This window comes from Rattus rattus, chromosome 3 (genome assembly GCF_011064425.1).
Source record: "Rattus rattus isolate New Zealand chromosome 3, Rrattus_CSIRO_v1, whole genome shotgun sequence".
Taxonomy (NCBI): Eukaryota; Metazoa; Chordata; class Mammalia; order Rodentia; family Muridae; genus Rattus; species Rattus rattus.
In genome coordinates, this window is record NC_046156.1 from 20,171,706 (window position 1) to 20,194,190 (window position 22,485).

Below are 22,485 nucleotides of genomic sequence, written 5' to 3' on the forward strand. Positions count from 1 at the left end.
CAGAAGTGCTGGAGCTAACGATTGGTCTATACCGAACATTTCACCCAATCACAAAAGAGTACACCTTCTCCGCACGTCCAATATTGACCACATACTTGAACAGAGAGCAAGTCTCGGGGACAGATACAGAAGATTGAAATAACACTCTGCATCCTATCGCCACTACCATGGATTAGAGCTGGACATAACAGAAACAACAGAAAGCTTACACACTCATGGGACTGAACAACTCATTACTGAATAAAAAAAAAATATGGGTTAAGACAGAAATTAAGAAAGAAACTTAAAACTTTCTAGAATTGAATGAGATTGAATAAACAACATACCTAAACTTACGGGATACAATTCTAAGTGGCAAAAGTCATAGCATTGAATGGTTAAATTTAAAAAAAAAATGGAGACATCTCATGCTAGTAACTTCAACAGAACACATGAAAGCCTTAGAACAAAAGGAACAAATCACACCCGAAAGGAGTAAACACCAATAAATCATATCAAACTCAGTTCTGAAATAAATAGAAATAAACAACAAAAAAATCGATAAAACAAAGATTTTTCTTTGAGAAAATCAGTAATATTGACAAACCCTTATTTAAATTAAGTTGAAGGTGGAAAGAAAATATCCAAATTAACAAAACCAGCAATAAGAAGGTAACAACAGACACCAAGGAAATCCAGAGACTCATAAGGACATACTTCAAAGACCAAACTGGAAAATCTAAACAAAATGGGCAATTTCCTCTGTACATACCTCTTACCAAAGTTGAATCTTGATTGGATAAGTAGTTTAAACAGACCTATAACAGCTCATGAATTAGAAGTAGCAATTAGCAGTCTTCCAACAAAAGTAAGCTCAGGACCTGATGGTTTTAGTGCAAATTCTTCCATACTTTGAAAGGAAAATCAATACCAATATTTTAAGTTGTTGCATAGAGTGGCTCACAAGGAGCATTGCCCAGCTTGTTTAATGAGGCTTCAGTTATTCTGATAACAAACCATAGACCCAATAAAGGAAATTACAGACCAATTTCCCTTATGGACACAGACGCAAAATTTCTTAACAAAATGCTTGCAAATTGAATTTAAAGATATGTCAAAATTAACATCTACCATGATCAACTAGGCTTCATTCCATAGATGAATGTAGGTAAATCTATAAACGTTATCTACCATATAATCAGACAAAAGTCACTTGATCATTTCATCAGAAAGGCCTTTGATTAAAATCTTTACTCGATGATAAAATTCCTGGAGACTTTTATACAAGGGCCATACATCAACATAATAAAGGAAGTTTACAACCAGCCCATAGATAATGACCAACATGAAGTTCAAAGGAGATAAACTCAGAGTAGTTCCAGTAAAATCATGAGCAACTTGAGGCTGTCCACTTTCTCCGTACTAGTCAATGGAATACTTGAAGTTTTAGTTAAAGCAGTACAACTACTGAAAGAGAGCAAGGGCTACAAACTGGGAAGGAAGAAGTCAAAATTATCTTTATGTGCAAATAATAGGATTGTATATATAAACAGCCCTAAAAATCTCACTGGAAAATTAATGCTGATAAGCACGTTGGTCAGGGTGGTTGGATGCAAAATTAACTCAAGAAAGAAAGAAAGAAAAGAAAAGAAGAGAAAAGAAAATGAGTACCCTTCCTGTAGACAAATGACAAACAGACTGAGAAGGAAATCTTGGGAAACAGCAACCTTTCACAAATAGCCTCAAATAATACAAAACGTCTTGGAATGATTCTAGGCAAGCAAGTGAAAGACTTCTATGACAAAACTTTCAAAACACTGGAGAAAGAAATTGAAGATATCAGAAGATGGAGAGGCCTCCCATAGTCATGGATGGGTAGGATTAATAGAAGACAAATGGCCACCCTATCAGAAGCAATCTTCAGATTTACTTCCATTCCCATCAAAATTCTAAGACATTTCCTTACAGATCTTGGAAGGACAATTCTTCAGCTTTGTATGGATGCACAAAACAAAAATAAGAAGGATCGCTAAAACAATCCTGAAAATTTGTTTCACTCTCCTGGAAGTCACTCCCCTGGATATTAAGTTGTACTACAGAGCCACAGTAATAGAAACAGTGTGGCATTAATATAAAAATAGACATGTTGATCAGCAGAATTGAACTGCAGACCCAGACATGAATCCAGACATGTACGGATGCCTTATTTTTTATAAAGAAACCAGAAATACACAATAAATAAATAAATGTGGTGTTGGTCACATTGGGTGTCTGCATGTAGAATACCATACTTATCGCTTTGAACAAAACTCAAGTCCCAGTGGATCAAAGATCTCAACATAAAGCCAGATGCAATGAGCCTGATAGAAGAGAAGTGGAGAAGAACCTTGAATGTGTTGGTACAGGGAAAGCATTTCTGAACAGAAGAGCATTAAAACAGGTACTAAGGTCAACAGTTAATAAACGGAGCCTTCTGAAATGAGATGCTCCCACCCAGTGAAGAACATTATCATATCAACAAAGCAGCAACCTGAAAAATGGGACAGCATTTTCACCAATACATATCCAATAGGACTATGTATCCAATAGAAGGCTAATATCCAATATACATAAAGAACTACAAAAAAAAAAAAAAAAGGAACAAAAACTACATACCAAGATATCAGATAACCAATCTAAAAAATGGGCTACATACGTAAGCAGAATTGTCAAAAGAAGAAACTCAAATGGCTAAACACTTAAATGGGCAACATTCTTAGCCATCAGAGAAATGCAAATCAATCGTACCAGCCATACCACTCTTGAGCATATATGGAAAGGTTGTTTCATCCTGTCACGGAGACACTTTCTCAACCATGTTCGTTACTGCTCTATTTATAATAACCAAAAACTGGGAACAACCGAGCTGTCCCTCAACCTAAGACTAAATAAAGAAAATATGATAAGTTTACATAATAGAGTGTTATTATGTAATAATAAAAGAAAATGAAGTTTGCAGGTAAATGGATTGAATATCTAATTTTAAAGTATAATATCTACATTATCTAGGATAATGAATAGGAATACTTTTAAAAGGCAATATCTGTTTCTTATGAAAATGAAAACTAAATAGTTTATACCCTTGTTTGTAAACTCTTCGTGCTAATGTATACATTAACTTGGAATGTAGCTTAGTTTGCTAAACAAAACCTGAAGTTAGTTTAGCAGTGCCAAAAGCAGGAAAGAACTGTTGATTATTTTTATTAATAAGAGGGTTTTTTTATGTCACATCTATTAATGCTGCTCTGAGAAGAGTTTTAACCTTAATAGCCAGTTTCTGAGATGAGAACATACTTTTAAAATCAAAGTAGACATGCCCATAGAACTAGAGTTTGTTTGCACTCAGTAATTTAACCTAAAGATGATACTGAGAAAAATTGGTTAGTACATGAAGAGACAGTTGCCACTTACTGGATTGAGGACACAACTTGGACTGACCAATGGGATGACCCAATTGAACAATGGGATGCTGACCACTTCCTGTTATAAGCCTGTCCCTGGGGTTGCTGCTGTAGATTCCTATCCTGTGCGTGGCAGTGTCCTCCACATTTAGAACTTTCACGAATGACAAAGCATATTGTGTTGAGATTATTTTCAAAACCATGAAAGAACTTCTTTGGATTCTCTTTTTATTTCATTAAACTTTTAGCATGAGTATGTTGATTAACCTCCCAATTTTCTCAAGACGAAAGCCTCTTGATTAGCATTCTGTCTTTCTGAACTTCCCATGTGTCACTGAAATACATAGCCTGGGAATTAATGGGGCATTCTGAATGTGAAACACATATGCGTGTTTCGTTTTTTAAAAACCTCTTAAAATAATGGAGTGGAGGTTGGTTTTTAAGACATTAACTGTAGTTTTTAATACCCTCAGCACTAGGTTTAGAATAACACTTTCTTCCCCGTGTTCCTGGTAATCCATAAAGTGGAGCGGAGTCCTTACTCGCACAGGGGGGCACTTGTGTAGCCAAGTAACTCACCCTCTTAGTGACTGTGTCTCCATCAGCTTTCATTTCAGCAGTAATGAGCTACATCCAGCCTGAGACCTGAAATGCTACATCACCAAAAGCGTTTCTGATTTTTAGTGTTCCTAGTATGGGGAGTGCAGTCCCCTCAAGTCAGGGGTGGTTTTCTTCAGAGTCTGTTACGTTTGTTCCCTTGGCTTTTCAACAAGTTGGTAATAGAACATTTCATTGAGACTTCTGCCTTCTGCTTTTCACAGCACTGCATGTGCTGCTCATTTACCTTAGCTTAGAGTGCAAATGCAATACCCGACCTGTATTCTACGACTAACGGAAATACCATATACACGACACCGATGTATAGGCCGTCACAATACTAATATAGTGGGTGTTTCCTTTTGATAAACTCTCGTCTTTAAGTCTCACCAGTAGGGTTAAGAATCTTTGAGTATTGTCTGCAGGAGACTTAGGAATAAGCTAAACATGTTATAAACCTAAGAAACCTGTTTTTAGTAATAGATTAGTACAACTGAGTTATTGGTGTTTCAGCCTGCTTTTGTGCACCTATAGTCTATACCAGTGTTTTAAACATGAAACTTAAAACTCAGGGGGGAAAAGGTTCCTCAACTTGAGATCTTCTCTCCAGATCTCCATTCTTTGGAGTTTCCATGAATGTGACCTGAAGAACTTGGAACCATTGAAATTCAAATGTAGGTAGGTAAGTGTTCACACCAGCGCATGCGTTGACTGCCTTCTATCTCTCTGTATATGCATCTGTATTGCACCCCCTCAGTGCCTTTCTTTCCTCTTCCTCCCCATAGATCACGTAGGGCCCGTGTCATCTTGATACAATGTGGTTTTGTAAATCTGTACTTTGATCAGTATCTGTCTGTGTTGTGTGTCAGGAGCAGTCGTAGAAAGTCTTCAGACGTTTATGACGTTTGTGTTGTCTAGAGACTGTCTCAAGCGTGTGTTTGCTGTCTGTGGGCCCGGGTTGCATCATGTGTTTCTGTGTTTGTAGTCTCTAATACAGATTCGCCTAGAGGTGTTGGTGTTTGCATAGGGATGCAAATGTCACGGTCCTGTTCTTGTTTGACATGCTTTTCAGTGTGTTCAGAAAATGTGAGTGACTCGTGTTTCTACAAAGTCCTGCCTGTTGGTCTTTGATTTAAAACTCTTGTTCCAGATTAGATGTATGAGAGCATGGATGTCAGATGTTATCTGTTGAAGAACATTCACAAGCTTTCTTTGGACAAACAAAAAAATACCAGTTACACCCTGCCTCATTAGTAAGAACATCCCACAAAAATAGCATCTCCACTTAATTGAAGACCTACTTAATGGTAACGTACGCAGTTGGTTATATCTGAAATAAACTAGATCTGCAATAGTCTTCTAGGCCCAAGTAGTAGAGCCTGTTCAAATAAGCAAGATGAAAAAGTTAAGGTACGTTAGTGACATAATTTCTTTCAAAATATCTGAACCTAAACCTACTTATAACATGTTTTCTCTTGTCACTGGGTTTTCCCCCTTGTATTTATTATATCTGACAAGTATTTCATTAACAGTCAGATTTTTTCCCCTATGATTTCTTCCTCTATACCGTCAACTCTTAAAAAATTGGGTAATTCTTTTACAGTGACTCTTAAATATCTGATCCCAGAGCCCTTTTAGTTGTAAAAAAAAAAAAAAAAAAAAAAAAAGAAAGAAAGAAAGAAAGATCTTGAAGAATTTTTTTATTGTGTAAGTTATTACTAGCAAAGCTTATAGTGATAGAAATTAAAATTTTAAGCATTTCCTGTAACATTTTAAAGTGATAAGCACATCATATGTTAACATGAACAGTCTATGAAAGTGTTTTAAAAAACAACGTTGCTGACAAAAAAACATGGGACTTTTTTACTGTGAATAATATTCTGACCAGAAAGAATCGAGAAGTTACTTAATGCCACTGCCTGGATTCTGCCCGACTGCGAGTGTTTTTACCAGTCGTTATTTTAATAGCGTCAGCGCACATGTCAACATATTGGAAACAACAAATACAATCCTGGCATTTTTATAAGACAGATTTTCCTTTGGTAATTTTTCTGGAAGGGTTTCAGCAGTTCCACTAGAGAACCCTAGGTATTCTAGGGCACCTCTATCCATAAAGTGAAAGTTCGTACCTGCATACTTAAGTTCTTTTTTTTTTCTCCTCTGGGTCTTCGATATCCAAGGAGAATTTATGTACACTGTGAAAAAAAATTTAGAGTCACTTGAGTATTACTGCTTTTAGTTAACGTCAGAGAAATAGATATAAAAGAATGCACCCAGTTGGTCCAAATGGCTGACTGTACATTTTCTCTTGTATGTGGTACGTATGTTTTATATGTGAGTATATAATTAATCTGGCTCTGGAGTAGTTTTTAAACATGTTTTAAAAAGAGGCAATTTTTGCACATTATGGTGATTAACACCATTTGTCGATGCTGCTCTTCCTAATGATCTGTCCTAATTCCAATGTTACTGGTGCAGTTTGTATTTTAAGGACTTTGTTAAGCTCCGCTTTCATTTCTTTTCTCTCTTTTACCCTGAAACCTAAAGTTAGGACATTTTTAAAGTAGTTCAAGGAAGCGATAGGGATGTCAAGGTAGGGGAGTATGAAGAGCCTCGACCATCCTGTTGATGATGGTTTACCTTACTCACACAATGTTATCCCTCTGACGTGCCTGCACTGCTGGGTGTTTATAAAGCTCCTCCTGACAGTCCTGAGGGGGTGTGTGATGCTTCCGTTAGCAGCCAGAGGGCAGAGTTTGACTCACACTCAATGCATGCGCTAGTGCTCACGCTTACGTACCTGAGACTTAGTATCAAGCAGCTCTGAGGTCTGTGACGAGATAGATAAAATACTAAATGAGCAGTGCTATGCTGGGTTAGACCCCTATACCGAACGCTATTGGTAAGTAACCGGGATAGTTTCTAACGCAGAAAGGTTCTCGGTGCATGATCTTTACAAGTAATACTACACTTACAGTGGTCGTGTTCAGCCAATGTATAACAAACCGCACTGGATTCTGTAACGTAAGTGTCTTGCCTGCAAGTGTTGAGAATCATCCACGTTCCTGTTATATTCAGGAAGGTTTTTGAAGTGACATCTAAAAGCACATTGTTTCATCGAGTGAGCATTTTACCTCATTTAGAATAAGAATTACTACCACTTTTGAAATGTTTTTGTTAGGTCGTTTGAACTGTAAATGTAGCTCTCCCATTTTCTCGGGCCCACCTTCTTTTCTTGTTTTGATGATAGGCCCCTTTCTAGTACAGACAGGCCCCAATAAACCATCATTAACTGTAATTACCTACTACTTTTCAGGGGCAATTATTAGTCTTTGACAATCTCTTCATAATTCATTCTGAAAGCTGTAAAAGTTAACAACAAGACCACCGGGCAAGTAATGAGCTGCCACGTCAGAGAGCCCAGCCCTTCCTTTGCCTTTGCTGCTGATAGTCACCCTGTCCTCCAGGCAAAGAGTTACGGCCAATGGGACCGGTAGCTGTCAGGGGATTTGTGCCATGAAGAAAGTGTGTTTTGTCAGAAAAAGTTTTATCCTTACATCCCAGATCACTTTAAAGAATTTTGAGGGAATTACTAGCTTTTTAAGTAGCATATTGTTTAAGGTTGGGGGGAAGCCTTGGGAAGGATTCCTGTCTTCACATGAGCACCTTGTATAAAAGTGTGAATACTCGCTGTTCTCCTCAGCCTATCCTAAGAGGAACTACTTCAGGTTTGCACTGGGGTCATTTGCCTTCAACCTTGCTACAGTATTTTATTTATTACCACTGTCCATGAAGAAACGCTGTGGAGATACAAAGTCACTTAAGACTAGTTACTTACAAAATGGAAGCCACAAGGCAGTGTTGCCTCATGCTTCACTTCTCTCAGGTCATCGGCCCCATTGAGTTGACCCATCTCTGTAATAAGTAAAACCGGTAAAGATGATGTTTTAGATACCCCTCCACTGCCACTCCCTGTTAAAACCGCATTCCTTCCTAGCGGTCAGCGTAGAGCAGTCTGCTGGCAATACTCAGAACCAGGCGCTTTACTTGTTACGTGCTTCTGATGGTTTTTTTCAGATTAAGAAGGAAGTGTATTTTAAAGATTCTTTTCTTCTTTCCTGGTCTCTAAACTTCCTTGTTTTTTTCTTAGTTTCTGCCTATATTCTGTGAGTTGCTGTTACACAGATGTTTCTAACCGTTTCATTTGTATACCTTAGAAGCCTGATCATTAAATGTATCAATGGTATATGAAGACCCCCATTTAGAAGGAAAAATGATGGTTTGACAGTGTTTTTAAAACTTTCTCATTTCTGAATTTCTGCTGATCATTGAAAAGATTAGAAGTTCAGGTCTTCGGAACTATGGTGATTTAAGTCCTCAAGTCTCATCTAGTGAGTGTGCCGGGGCCAGAGATGGCTCAACCTGCTGCAAGGCTCACAGCCAAAATGTCGACTGAGTGGACTTTTCTGCTTGCCGTCGCTGTAATTCAGTAAGAACTGAGTTCCAGAAAATAACCTGTTTGCTAATGTAATCTCTTCTTCCCGTTTTCTCTTTCTGTGTTCACAGATTCCCTTCAGGCTCAGCTAATCAATATGGGTGTCATCCCGACCTTAGTGAAGTTACTGGGCATCCACTGCCACAACGCTGCTCTGACAGAGATGTGCCTCGTGGCATTTGGGAACTTAGCAGAACTCGGTATGTCTACACCGCAAGTCTCAAGTGTCATTAACCTATCTGTGCTCTTACAGTGACTGTGTCTTTATGAACCCCGGATCCATTTACATCATTTTAGTTTTTCCTTTGATTATTTAAGATACTTTCTTCAGTGTTTAAAGGATAAATTAGATCTTCTTTTGTAATTTGTTTACAGTTGTAACTATTCTGCTTCTATTTTATGTATCAGGATTTAGATTTTAGGAGGTTCGAGTCTATAGCCTAGAAGTAGAGCGCTTGTAAGAGTTAGCAAGAGGCCTGTGGCTTTACTCACACCAGAACACATGCAAAGCATAAACATTATAATTTCTTTTTAAGTATAAATTATTTGATTATAGAACCTCAAATGTAAACTGAAGTACCTTCCCATCTTTTCACAAAATCCCTAAAAGTGACAGCTTTTGCGTTCATTATAAAATACACATATGTTTTATTTACATGTAGAGAACATACTATGTGTATGAGTGTGGAAGTCAGAGGATCACTTGCAAGAACTGTTTCAGTCTTCTACCGTGTGGGTCCCTGGGGTTGAGCTCAGGTTACCATTACCTGCTGAGCCTTCTTGTGGGCGCCTGTGCATTTGTAAGAGTATTGTCACAAGCAAAATTGGAGAAACCTTTGACAGTAAGAAGACAGGCAGAATAAGACCAGGCTGCAGGCATTCCTATGTCACAACAAAGGGACTTCGTCTCTTTTTCTCTTCCATTTCTTTCTCTATTTTCTGTCTTGTCTTCTTTCTCCTTTGCTTCCCTCCCAGCTTTTAGAATGAATGGTTCCCATAGCCCTGTTTATAATTCATTATGTTTGCAGGCAAGTCTTTAGTGTTTTACCCTAACTAACACAGGAGTTAAAGCATAAATCTATTTATTAATCTTCTACTTTATAACGAAACAAAAGGCACCGTTCTTGACTATTGATTTTTCTAAAAGTGTGTGTTTACACACTATAAATGGAAGGCTCTTTGGTACTTTAGTTTGACTCAGAGTTTAAAATAATAGAGAGGGGTGTGTGTCTGTGTGTCTGTCTCAGTGGAGATTTGATGGCAACCTTGGTAAATCTCCCCAGTGTGGGTTCCATGCCTTAATCTCTGCAGTCGGGAGAGGCGAGTGTCCTCGTGTGATATGAGGCCAGCCGGTCTACTATGAGGCTAGCCAAGCCATAGAGTAAGACCCAGTCTGAAAGAAAAAGAGAGAGAGAAAGACAGACTTTAAAAAATATTTCCAGGACAGGTAAGGTGGCTCAGTAGGTGTTGCCCCACACTGAAGAGGACAGAGGGCAAAGCTTCAGGGCAGGTTGGCCTTTAAATCCCGTGTGGGAGCGCGTGCCTTAGTGATGGAGGAAATGCTCAAGGCCTGAGGTGCAATCTGGAGCACTGCAAAGACAAATACCGAAACACAGTGGTCAGGTCAGAAGCGTACACAAGCCTCTCAGCTAAGTGACATTAGAGGTACATCGGCGGCATCTTTTATTCAGCAAGGTAGAATATAATGTGTCGTGAACAGTTTTCTCCTTTGCATGAAAAGCCTTGAACGTGTGAATTTATGACTTAGTGATTTTATCGTTGCTATGGTTACCCGTATGTTGCACAGCTAACAATTTTTATGGCTTTGAATGTAACTGGGTCAGAACATTTTCTCTAAAGTTTTAGACATTTTCTCTTTCAAGGGCATTAAAGGTCAGTGCGATGGTTTCCTGGGTTTGAAGAGCACTTGTGTTGAGTAACAGAACAAATGATTGAGCGTCAAAGTAGCAGCGAGTTTCTGCACTTAATTTTTTTTTTTTTAACTTAAAGTTTTGCTCTATTTTTCAGAGTCGAGTAAAGAACAGTTTGCTAGCACAAACATTGCCGAAGAACTGGTAAAACTATTCAAGAAACAAATAGAGCATGATAAAAGAGAAATGATTTTCGAAGTTCTAGCTCCATTGGCAGAAAATGGTAAGGGAAGAAAAAGCAACTTCCGATGTTTGGTTGTGTGGAGTTTCTCAGGTGCTGTAGTGCCAGTTCTTAATTCAAAGCCCTTCCTTGTGTTATTAATGTTACATTTTTGGTTTCTATAACTCTAACTTCAGCAACATTATCTGTGCCATGACTTGGAAGCCGCTTTCCAAGTTTGATTTTAAAGTCTTAGCAAAGGTGCTCCTACAGCTATTTTTGCTCTGATATAGAACAGAGATGAAGGCTTGGGAGATGGTTCAATGGGAACAGTCTTTGCCACTCAAGCATCAGGTTGCAGAACCAGTGTAAAAGCCATGGGGCAGTAGGGAGAGGCAGGATGCTGTTTCCGACACTGTTAGCCTGCCCAGGTTCAAGGAACCATCCTGTCTCACCAGATAGAGTAAGGAACGCTTGAGGAAGACTGCCAGCATTGATGTGTGGCCTAAATGTGCACACAGACACACATAGAATTTTAAGAAGAAAAATGAGGTAAAGAGCTTAAACTCCTATATGAACCCTCTGAAGACACAGGAGGATAACAGCTTGGCTTTCTAGGCCTGTCTACAATGAGGATATTGAGGAGCCACTCCTTTGAGAGAACCGGCTTAAGAGATGGACCCAAAAAGATAGAGTGTATCAGGAAGCAAACAGACTGCGTTGTAAATGACTTTTCAAACACAGTGTCTTTTGCATATTCGGAATATGACAAGACACTGATAAGACAACACACTACCCTTGTAAGAACAGATAGATTGAATCTCCAGATACTGGGATTATTATCCATCGGTTTAAAGTGAGGATGCTGGAAGCTAGAAAGGACGGTACTTGTTGAGTAAAGTGCTTGCTAGGCAAGTGTGAGGACCCAAGGTCAAATCCCAGAACCCACGTAAACCCATGCATGTGGAATCCCAGTGCTCCTGCAACAGCATGGAAGGCAGCAGCCTGCTGTGCCCAGCAGAGAGCAAGAGAGAGGCGGTCTTCAACCAGGCAAAAGGAGAGGACCAGGGCTTGAGGTTGCCCTCTGACCTCCGTGTGTGCACCATGAACACCCAGTCATGTTCACACACACATGCACACACACGAAAGATTAAAACAGGGCAGTTAGTGTCTTTAGAGAGATGAAAAGCAATCTTTAAGAAAGATTTTTAAATAATAAAAATGCAACACCACAGCACACTCAGAAATAAACAAATAGAATTCCCAAATTGAAATTTCCAACCTAAATTAGGTACTTGCTGATGGGCGGGCTTCACAACAGGTCACATATAGTTGAATTAGGGGTCCTGTGAACTGAAACACAGGAACTCCTGAATGAAGTCAGCAGAAAAGGAGAAAAGTTACACAGAGAACAAGGGATCATCTCACACTCCCTGGTGGTGGTGGTGGTGGTGGTGGTGGTGGTGGTGGTGGTGGTGGTGGTGGTGGTGGTGGTGGTGGTGGGGGTGGTGGTGGTGGTGGTGGTGGTGGTTTTGGTACCAAGAGAGATTAGATGCTTTGGGAATGAATGGTGCACAGGCAACATTTAAAGACAGGTAGGCAGAAAAGCTCTAAGCTTGGTAGACACAGCAAGTTCTTAGACAGCCAGGGCGACCTCAGAGACACCCTGTCTGAAAAAGACTTCTAAAAGGAAATGCATTTGCACATGATTTAAAATACAACACGGCACGGAAAGTCAGACTCTGCTAAGCAAACCTGGGAATGAGAAACAATATAGTTGGAGGCGTTCTCATTGCATTTTTTTTCCCTTAAGACAGGGTCTCTATTAAGTAACTGTGTGCCCTGGAACTTACTATGTAGTCTAGACTCACCCTGAACTCAGAGACCCATGTGCCTCTGCCTTCCAAGTACTGGAATTACAGACATGTGCCGCTATACTCAGGTCTGCATTAATTTTCAAAATCGATTTTAGATAAGGTCTGGCTTCAATTTGCAATTTAAAACTAGAACGTTTAAATATAGGAGGCTGTCCTGACACCAAGCCTAAAAACCTGAGTTCAGTCCCCAAAGCCACAGGTTTAAGTAGAGAACCAATTCCTATAAGTAGTCCTCAGATCACTCCAGGAGCATACATTCCCCTCTCCATTCCAACACACACACTCACAGAGAGAGAGAGAGACAGACAGACAGACAGACAGACAGTAATAAGAAAAGAGCACTAAACTAGCTCTTAGAAATAGTAATTTGGGGTTGGGGATTTAGCTCAGTGGTAGAGTGCTTGCCTAGGAAGCTTAAGGGCCCCTGGGTTCGATCCCCAGCCCAAAAAAAGAACCAAAAAAAAAAAAAAAAAAAGTAATTTGGTGATAAAATAAAATATGCGAGTGGTTTGTCCTGACAACCAGTGACAAGAGACTTAGAAAAGGAGGCTTGTGGTCAGAAAGAAATGTATAGAGGGACTTCTTGGATTGTCTTGATCTGGGTAATAATAATTTTCATAATCGCTTATGCTTAATATGTATATTTTCTACAAATATGGCTTTTCTCTGCCTTTTAAATAAAGGTTATATTATAGATAATCTTGATTGCCAGACTGGTAGGCTTAGGTTGAGAAGTTCCCAAGATTAACGCATACCTGTGAGTGTGCTTGTGAGGCTCTCCAAGATCAGCTAGGAGTAGAGACCGTCCTTACTGTGTCCAGCAACCGCCCAGCAATGTCACCCCTTCCTCGGTGTGACCCCTGAAACGTGGGCCGAAGCATAGCCTGTCCTTTGCTCAGGAGAGCTATTTAGGATATGTATGTGACACAACTTTACACATGCGTACGCATCTGAGTGATAAAGGTGGTCCTTGTGTGTTGGTAAATAAATGTGCTAGGATGTCTGTTTTGCCAAAATGCCAGGCTGGTCTTCACTAAGGCAATGTAAGTTTTCTAAATTGGTGATCACAGTCCAACTGTGAGAAGAAATCTCCCTCCATAAGCCTCCTTCTTTGCATATTTTACCCATTCTAAATGCCCTAAATCTCACTCTTCAGGGAGAAACTTCTTTTTCACCTCATTCCTTGGTTCTACAAAATGAAATGTTACCCTGGTCTTCAAGGTTACGCCAAAGACTTACTGTCACCTCCTTACAGAGTGTCTGGATAGTAGTGTTTTTATTTATCGCTTGTTTTCTCAGCCACATAAATCCTGTTGAATAGCCACAGGGCTCAGAGTGGTGGGCCTCTGAAAACTTGTTTCTGTATTAACTATTTGCATCCTGTCTATGATTTTTCTTTGGTTTTATGAGCAATTGTAACTTTGTGGTTCAAGGCTTCAGAATTTCTAAGACTTCTTTATCATAGTTTTCAGTTTCTGCACATCTCTGGCCCTAGTGCTCTGTATGTAAACAAGGGAACGTCCTACTTAAGCTTGGCCCAGGACAGATGCGGTTTTTAAAGTATTTTAAGATATTCAAAGGAAAATTAATAATCGTTGTGATAATATAAAGTTAAACTTTCTCCATGCTAGTTAACCTAAAATTATAAACATTAAGCATATGTATATTTTAAACTCTTTATTCCATACACCAAGAAACCATCATTGCTGTGTGGGACTCATATACAGCTTATGAAAACCACTGACCAAAGTAAAATCCAATCAGAACAATAAAATCACATTCTTCGACAGGAGGAGGTACGGCTGCAGATATAAAGTCCTCAAGAGTAAGATATTGGGACTATAAAACAATAAACTTAGCATTGGGGTGAAGTTACTATTTCAGTCTTTTTTTTTAATGAAACTATTATATTTTTTTCTGAAGTACCATAGTTTTATCAGTTAACCGTGGAAGATTTAACTTTTTTTTCTTTTCAACTGTACTGTGAAGGTTTTAGAGACATATTGGAAAATGGAATTTAGTGTAAGGAATCACCATGTACTCGTGATCTGAAGATGGTTTACATCAATGAAAACTTGAAGTTCCCTTTAAAAACAAGACTTAGAAATCTACAAACCACACTAGACAAACTGCTTCAGCACAAATACCAGTCTGAGTGTACCTGTGTGTAGGTTCAGATTTTCTCACCATAACTTTTGACAGCTTTTTATTCAAAATACATAGTAGACATATTTTAATTTTACATGACAAATATGTATGTGTATTATAGGCATGTGTGTATAATATACTATTGTCTTTCATCATAATATCTAAAATTATAGTGATATTGGTTGTTGTCAGACGTAAGAGAGACCCCGGATTTTTTGGGTGTTATAAGACATTTTAAGAGGATAGATAATTTCAAATAGAAAAATGAAGTTTTTGTATAATTAGTCTGGACTGTCAAATACTTCACCTTGAAACTCAAGTGTTCAAAAGTGGGTTTTTCTTGTTGTTGTTGTTGTTGTTGTTGGCAGTGGTGTAGACGTGGGTGTTTTGTTTTGTGTTTTATCTAAGTTATACATCAACTGATCTTAAAATACACTAGTTAAAATTCTTCAGGACAGGTCACTGTACCAAAGCTTGTGATTTCATTCTCATGATTCTTTATTCAGACGCCATTAAACTGCAGCTGGTTGAAGCAGGTTTGGTCGAGTGCCTCCTAGAAATCGTTCAGCAGAAGGTGGACAGTACCAAAGAGGATGACCTTGCTGAGCTCAAAACTGCTTCAGACCTCATGGTTTTATTACTTCTTGGAGGTGAGTCTCGACTGCTGCCGACCAAAGGACATGGTCAGCAGGTATTTTAGACCTACTGTGCCTTTCGTAAACAACACTAGGCCTCTCCTTACTTTCCTGTCCTGTTTACTGTTACTGCAATGGTTTTGAAACCTTGTACACACCGTGAAAAGTTAAGTTCCTGCTGTCTTCAGTATCTGAAGACCTGTCGTGTGGAACAGAGCACTGAAGGCAGGCTGGCACTTGGAAACTTGGGCTACACAATTCATAAACTTCAGTGTCTAAATGCTACTAATAACCAATTACGAGACGTCTACTTTCCCCATTGGATATCCACATGGGAACGTGGGTTTGTCACTCCTAATCATAGTTCCTTATTTAACGATTTGTTTCATTTCCCTCCAGATGAATCCATGCAGAAACTTTTTGAAGGAGGAAAAGGCAGTGTGTTCCAAAGGGTGCTCTCTTGGATTCCATCGAATAACCACCAGCTGCAGCTTGCTGGGGCATTAGCCATTGCAAATTTCGCCAGGAATGGTATGCACATTAGTTACTCCGTGTGAACGAAACGTTCTGCATTTCTTGTTTCTGCTTTATCTGTCACATCAACAGTGCTGCATTCAGAAATGTCTATGTGTTGTTTCCTCAATCCTTTAGAAGTCTTTACTGACTTACTAATATATGACATATTTTGTATAGCAATCTGATTCTGATGTAGAAAGATCAGTGATCGTGTGGTGGTTTTGAATACTTGGTGCTTCAGGTTTAGGGACCTTGAGCATATCCATCTAGTGGGATCCTTCCCCAGTTACGTTATCTTGGCTGTAATAATCTGAGTATTCACTTTTGTGTTATTGCGTTATTTCCTTACATCTGTACTTACGTATCAATAATCCTGTGGGTGTGCAGTATTTAGTTTAATAATCTTTCAAAGGCACTGGACCTTGTGAAATCTGATACTCTTGATAGCTAATCTCAGAACTCTTACTATGTCTAGAAAATATGGACTGTGTTTCTAGTTCAATTTGATTCCACTATAAACTATTCATATATCACAGGTTGAGTGCCCCTTAGTCCAATATGCTTGAGACGTAAAGTGTTAGATTTTCTCAGGTTTCGGAATATTTATATAGGCATTAGGCAGTGTCTTGGCCAGAAGGCCAGCTCCCAAACATGAAATGTATCAGTTTCCTGTACAGTTGATGCATGTGTCCTAAAATTCGTTTAGATGGTATTTTTAGTGCATCCTCACTGTGACTGGTTGACCACATGAATTCAGTTTCAGGTTCTACTCCCAGGGTCATATTTATCATTACCCGAATATTTCAGACTTAAGGTTTTGCTTCAGGAACGTTTGACCTTACAGACGATCATGGCTGACTTACTTTGTCTTCCCTTCTCTTTAGAAGAACAATAGTTCTTTGGTAAAGGCCTGAAGACTGGCAGAGTGTTAGGCTTCTGGTGTGGATCGGTGGAGAGTGTAAAAGAGTTAGTGCTGTAGGATACTTAGACACTTTTTTTAACGAAGGAGGAAATTTGCCTTTGTTTTGCGTAGATGGGAATTGTATTCATATGGTAGACAATGGGATTGTAGAAAAACTCATGGATTTGCTGGACAGACACGTCGAAGACGGGAACGTGACGGTACAGCATGCAGCACTGAGCGCTCTCAGGAACCTAGCCATTCCAGGTAAGCAACAGCAGCTGTGTGGCTCATGGACCTCCCTGGCAGCGCAAGGGGGAGAGCCAGCTGTGTGGCACCTGCCTTTAGTCCCAGCCCTTGGGAGGCAGAGCGGTTGAGTGGTCAGTCTTATGTAATTAGTGAATTCCAGGATGGCCAGGGCCACGTGGGGGTCTTAAAGGGAGAGGAGGGGCTAGGAAGAGTCTTTAAATTACTCATCTTGTTCCTGGCTAAGAAACGGAGACCATATATTAAATGTGTTTTCTGCGACAATACAAACTGATCTCATAAGACAGCTAGAAGAATTTATCACGTTTATGAGCACCTCGATTTTCTTTAATGACATGCGTAAACATTCTTAGATATGTTCAAGTGAAGTCAGATATGACGTATATGAACAGAGTCCCCTGAAGAATCAATATAAAGGTCGGAGGCTCTTTTTTGATTTTTTTTTTCATCCCATAAGCAGATACATAGTTTTTGAAAAGGGCCTTGATGTATTTTTGGATCAACAGTTTTGAGCCATGGGAGAAAAAATCATGTAGATAATCGCTGTTTAATACTTTTATTCCCCTGTCGAAACTTAAAACTTCTGACAAATCAGTGTAGTGACAGGAAGCCCCAATTGAAATGGGTCTGATTTGTTTGCATATTATCAGTGTCTAATAATGTCTGTCACATTTGTATTAGTACAGTTGAGTCAAATACAGCAATAAAGAAAAACACTAAAGTGAGTGCATGAGTATTTTACAAATGCTTTAAAAATGTGTTTAAAAAAAACCTAGAATGATTTATGTCTGCTATGTTCCTGTAAACAGGATACTTACTTGCATATACCCAATCTCATGTTTTATTTGTGCCCACCACACACACCTTGGTCAGGGGAGTTGAGAAAGGCTGTATCCCAGGTTAGTCTCAGATTCAATATGTAGATTATAAGGACCTTGAATTTCTGATTCTCTTGCCTCAACATCCCACGTTCTTACTGCTGGCACACCCCAACATGCCCAACAGCCCCACCCTTAGCATTTCCAAATAGAGAGTTATAAAATGGGGCCTTAACGCCAGTAAGTACCAGATGTGTGTTGAATGTTCCTTGAGAGTGTTAACACCATTTTAACCATAGTCTCTTTTTCTTTCTAGTTGTAAATAAAGCAAAGATGTTATCAGCCGGGGTCACAGAGACGGTTTTGAAATTCCTTAAATCTGAAATGCCCCCAGTTCAGTTCAAACTCCTGGGAACGCTAAGAATGTTAATAGATGCACAAGGTAAAGAAATGTTTCCAAGTCACGTTCTTGGTGCAGTGTTCTGACTTACGTGTCCTTAACTTTAAAGGGTCTTGATTTTCTCATTGTCAGAACTGTGGACTGGTAAAAGTAAATGGAAAAGGAGAGTTTAAAAGAGATTGATTTTAGACTTAATTTTTATGCTAAATGATTTTGAGTAAAAATTATGTTGTATATTATTATTAATATCTAAGTCCTGTGTGTGTTGATTTGTTACCGGCCCCTAAGCACCCTTTGTGCTTAGACGTTGCCTCCCCATGTTTGTCTTGTCTTAAAAACCATATTTTAGTACAGGGATAGTCAAAATTTTTTACAGATTTATCTTATATTTTCTATTTGAGGACACAATAAAAAAGTGTCTAGGAGTAGCCTGGTTTTTTTGTTGTTTTTATGTTTTTTCAAATTCTTAATCCTTCTCTGTCCTGATTGTTTGGGGTCCTTTGGAAAACCATTTGTTTCAGTCTGCCAGAGCATTACCATTAGACTGTTAGGCTTAACCCTGATATGAAGTTACATGTTCTGGCGTCTGTGCGAAGCCTATAATGTTATCGGATAAGCTAAACAGCCCATCAGGCGAGAACCGCTTGCAGTAATTGCTTTTATAGAAGTGTCGCACTCTTTTGAGAACTGTAATCCTCCTGCCCACCCCGGCTTTCACGTCAGCTGACGGCCTGTCGGTGATTCGGTCTGTCTTTGGTTTGCCTTGTTTCCTACAGCAGAAGCTGCTGAGCAACTGGGAAAGAACGCTAAGTTGGTGGAGCGCTTGGTTGAGTGGTGTGAAGCCAAAGATCATGCCGGTGTGATGGGCGAGTCAAACAGGCTGCTGTCCGCTCTCATACGACACAGTAAATCAAAAGTGAGTCCCAGACGATGCCATCCGCTGACCACTGTGGAGGCCAGCACTGTAGAGCCTCTCCTCATGGAGAGCCTTACCCGCTCATGGATTCTCTACAGATATGCTGATCTCCAGTAACAGCAGGAAATAAAGACTGGTGCTTTTCTTTCATTCCGATACGTCACACTTAAAAGTAAGGCTTTGGTGGTAGGAGCTGGGAGGAAGTGAAGAAGGACTTTTCCGGGCAAAGACTTGGATATGCTTGACCCAGATGTCGGAGATTTAATAGGAAACAGCAAGGGTAGATCTATTGGAGAGAGCGCTCAGGGGGTATTGTTGGAATTAAGATGAATTATATGCCAGGTCAAGTATCTGGGTTAGATTCTCCAGAAAAAAAAAAGTATGTCTGCCACACCCTTCCCTCCAACACTACGGGGGACTAAGTCAGATCTGGGTATTTTAGGAGGGACTCTACCACTGAGCTGCATCCCCAGCCGTTTTGCATTTTTCTTTTCAGACAGAGGGAAGGCAGTAGAATCAGCAGCCCTCTATGTGTACTAGTGATACTTCTTTAAGTAGGTCTGAGTTTTATATGTGGTACCAGTTAGGGCCGTGCCAGTCACGTGACAAAGCACAGAAGAGCAGCTCACTTTCCCTCAGTTCTGTGTTCTAGGCCACTTTGCGAAACTGTCCTAGAGGGTTTGTCCTTAGTCTGTCTTTGCCCCAGGAGATTCCCCACCAATAGTTCAGAGTTCATACAAACCATCATTTTTTCAGCTGTATTATATATATGACTGTGGAACTCTCTGATAAACTTCTGTTCTATTTGGTAGCAAGGGAAAAAGAGAAGCAAACGAAAATCCACGTGACTGAACCCCAGACTTGTTGTACATGGGAAAAGTCATACCAACTTTTAAAACAACCATATTTAGGAACCAAAACTTTTACATGCTATACTACTGAGTTAAAATTTAAATATTAAAATGTTTTATGCATTTTATTTGTCATATGTACCTCTTTACTTCATCTGACATCATCCCCCCCAAATAAAAAAAAAAAAACATTTTTAAGTGCCCATTAAATATCCATCTGCATGTAGGTTCTTGGAAAGATGAAAATATGTGGCCTGTATCTTTGGAGACGTGTATACCATGTGTGTGCACATGTAACAGAAAAGAACTGGGAACTATATAGGAGTTGGTCACGTAATTTAGGTTTACAAGTCAATATACATGGTTCTATTTTTCGCCTTACATGTCGTCTCAGTTGAGGGCTTCTATTGCAGCAACAAAAGACCATGACCAAAAAGCAGGTTGGGAATAAAAGGGGTTTATTTGCCTTGTACTTCCATAGTCCATCACTGGAGGTGTCAGGACAGGATCTCAAACAGGATCTGATGTAGAGGCCATAGAGAGGTGCTGTTTACTGGCTTGCTGTTCCTCTTGGCCTTGCTCAGCTTGCTTCCTTAGAGATCGCAGAACTCCAGCCCAGGGATGGCACCACCCACCATGGGCTGGGCCCTCCCCCATTGATCACTAATTGAGAAAATGCCTTACCGCTGGTTCTCATGGAGGCATTTTCCCAACTGAGGCTGCTCCTCTCTAATGACGCTTGTGTCAAGTTGACACACAAAGCCAGCTAGAGTGTGATGTGTCTTCTTCCTACGTTTAAAAATAAGCTGCTCAAGAGCCGTAGAAACATTTGTTTCCACATGTCTGTAGTCAGCATTTAAAGCATAGTCATTACATGAGATCCAAACCAGGATCATGGCTATTGAAGACTGGGTGTGGTAGTACACAGCAGGCAGAAATGGGCATGTCTGAGCTTTATGTCAGCTGGATTTACATAGCCTAGCTCTGCCAAGGCTCCATAGTGAGCCCTGTCTGAAAAAAGAACAGATGGACAGATACAGGGTTTTATGTAGGCTTAATTACAGAAATAATGTGTCCCCTTTTGTTATTTTATGGTTAACAGCATGCATTCAAACATTTTTTAATAAACCCCCTATAATCCTCTAATAACTGATTAACTTGTCCAAGAGTTTGTTTTTGAAGTTGCATCTCCAAACTATATACTGACCATAATTTGGAAAAAGCTTTAGAATAAAATTTTGAAATAATATAACAATGAATACATTGCCTGCAGAGTTTTCTCAATTGTTAGTTATCTCCTTTTTTATAGAACTGTTTCCTTTTTGTCAATTGGCAGGAGTGAGGGATTACAAGGTTTCATTAAGAACTGTTTACTGTTCTAGTTGGAGGTATAAACCTAGAGAGTGGGGGCCTTACAAGGAGGCTGGGTAAAGTCTCATGCAGTGGCCAGCTGTATTCAGAACATCAGATGATGTATACTCTGACGGATAAGAAGAGTCACCCAAATCAAGTTTACAATCACAGGGACACACCAGAAGAGGCAAAAACATGTTTTTCTGTAGAGGCATATAAATTATAACAGCTGACGTAAACTCTCTCTGGGAGGAGCACAGAAACACATCCCCAGAGCAATTCTGTATCTAGAAGAAGCTAAAGGTACAGGATTACCTTGGTTCCTTGGAGTTTTCTCACAAGCACTCAGAATCTCACATAACTCCTTATTTGAACAAAGAACCACTAGTTTCCCAAGGCCTCGCACTTCTCCAAATCCTTGTAAATCTGAGGCGGTTATTAATGCTTTTGTTCATTAACTGACCAAAATAAAGCAAAAATGTTTCCATCTTTTGTTCTTAATATTGGTTAGAAGTGGATCTAAAGTCAGAAAAGGTGTGTTAAATACCCCGTCCAGCCAGGCATAGATGGGCATTCCACTATATGCCGTGGACTTGGGAGGCCGAGAACAGAAGGATCACAACTCAAGACCAGCCTGGGCTACTTGAAATTAAACAAGCCCACATCAAATTATTACGTATACAAAAAACTGAAAAGAGCGAAAGGCCTCAGACAAAGCCTGCAGTTCTGAATACCAGATTTGGGGCTAGTTTCATAGAGACAGCTGCTACCTTATAAACCTAGGACTTGGGACTTGGCAGATGCTTGTGTACATTATGAATGAGAGAATACTGGTTTGAATCCATGCACTACCACTTAATAGCTGTGTGAGCTTGCATGTTCCAAACCTATAAATTATTAATCGTGAGTTATGCAGGTTACAATGTGATAATTTTATACACACACATTGGGTAATATATCAGGGCAGTTAGCATTTCCTTTAAACATTTTTAAATATTTTATTAACATAATCATACATATTTATGGTCTAGTAGGTAGAACTTTAATTTGTATATAGTAGGTACTAGTTAGTTGGTATAATTTATATACCCATTTTTTTTATCATGTGTCTAAAACTTTTGGGCTCCTCACTGGTTATTCATTAAATATAAACAGTAATTGTCAACTCCAGACAAGTACCCTCATTAACACCATCGTGCCG

General features: G+C 39.4%; 1 protein-coding gene across 1 annotated transcript in view; it reads left to right on the forward strand.

Annotated features, from left to right (window-relative positions):
* Rap1gds1 (Rap1 GTPase-GDP dissociation stimulator 1) overlaps positions 1-22,485 on the forward strand; it is a 148,847-nt gene that overhangs the window by 110,263 nt on the left and 16,099 nt on the right. The window contains exons 6-12 of the mRNA XM_032897252.1: positions 8,583-8,711; positions 10,540-10,665; positions 15,134-15,277; positions 15,662-15,793; positions 16,812-16,946; positions 18,081-18,206; positions 18,941-19,080. Of these exons, the coding sequence (XP_032753143.1) occupies positions 8,583-8,711; positions 10,540-10,665; positions 15,134-15,277; positions 15,662-15,793; positions 16,812-16,946; positions 18,081-18,206; positions 18,941-19,080 (932 nt within the window). The remainder of the gene's footprint in view (positions 1-8,582; positions 8,712-10,539; positions 10,666-15,133; positions 15,278-15,661; positions 15,794-16,811; positions 16,947-18,080; positions 18,207-18,940; positions 19,081-22,485) is intronic.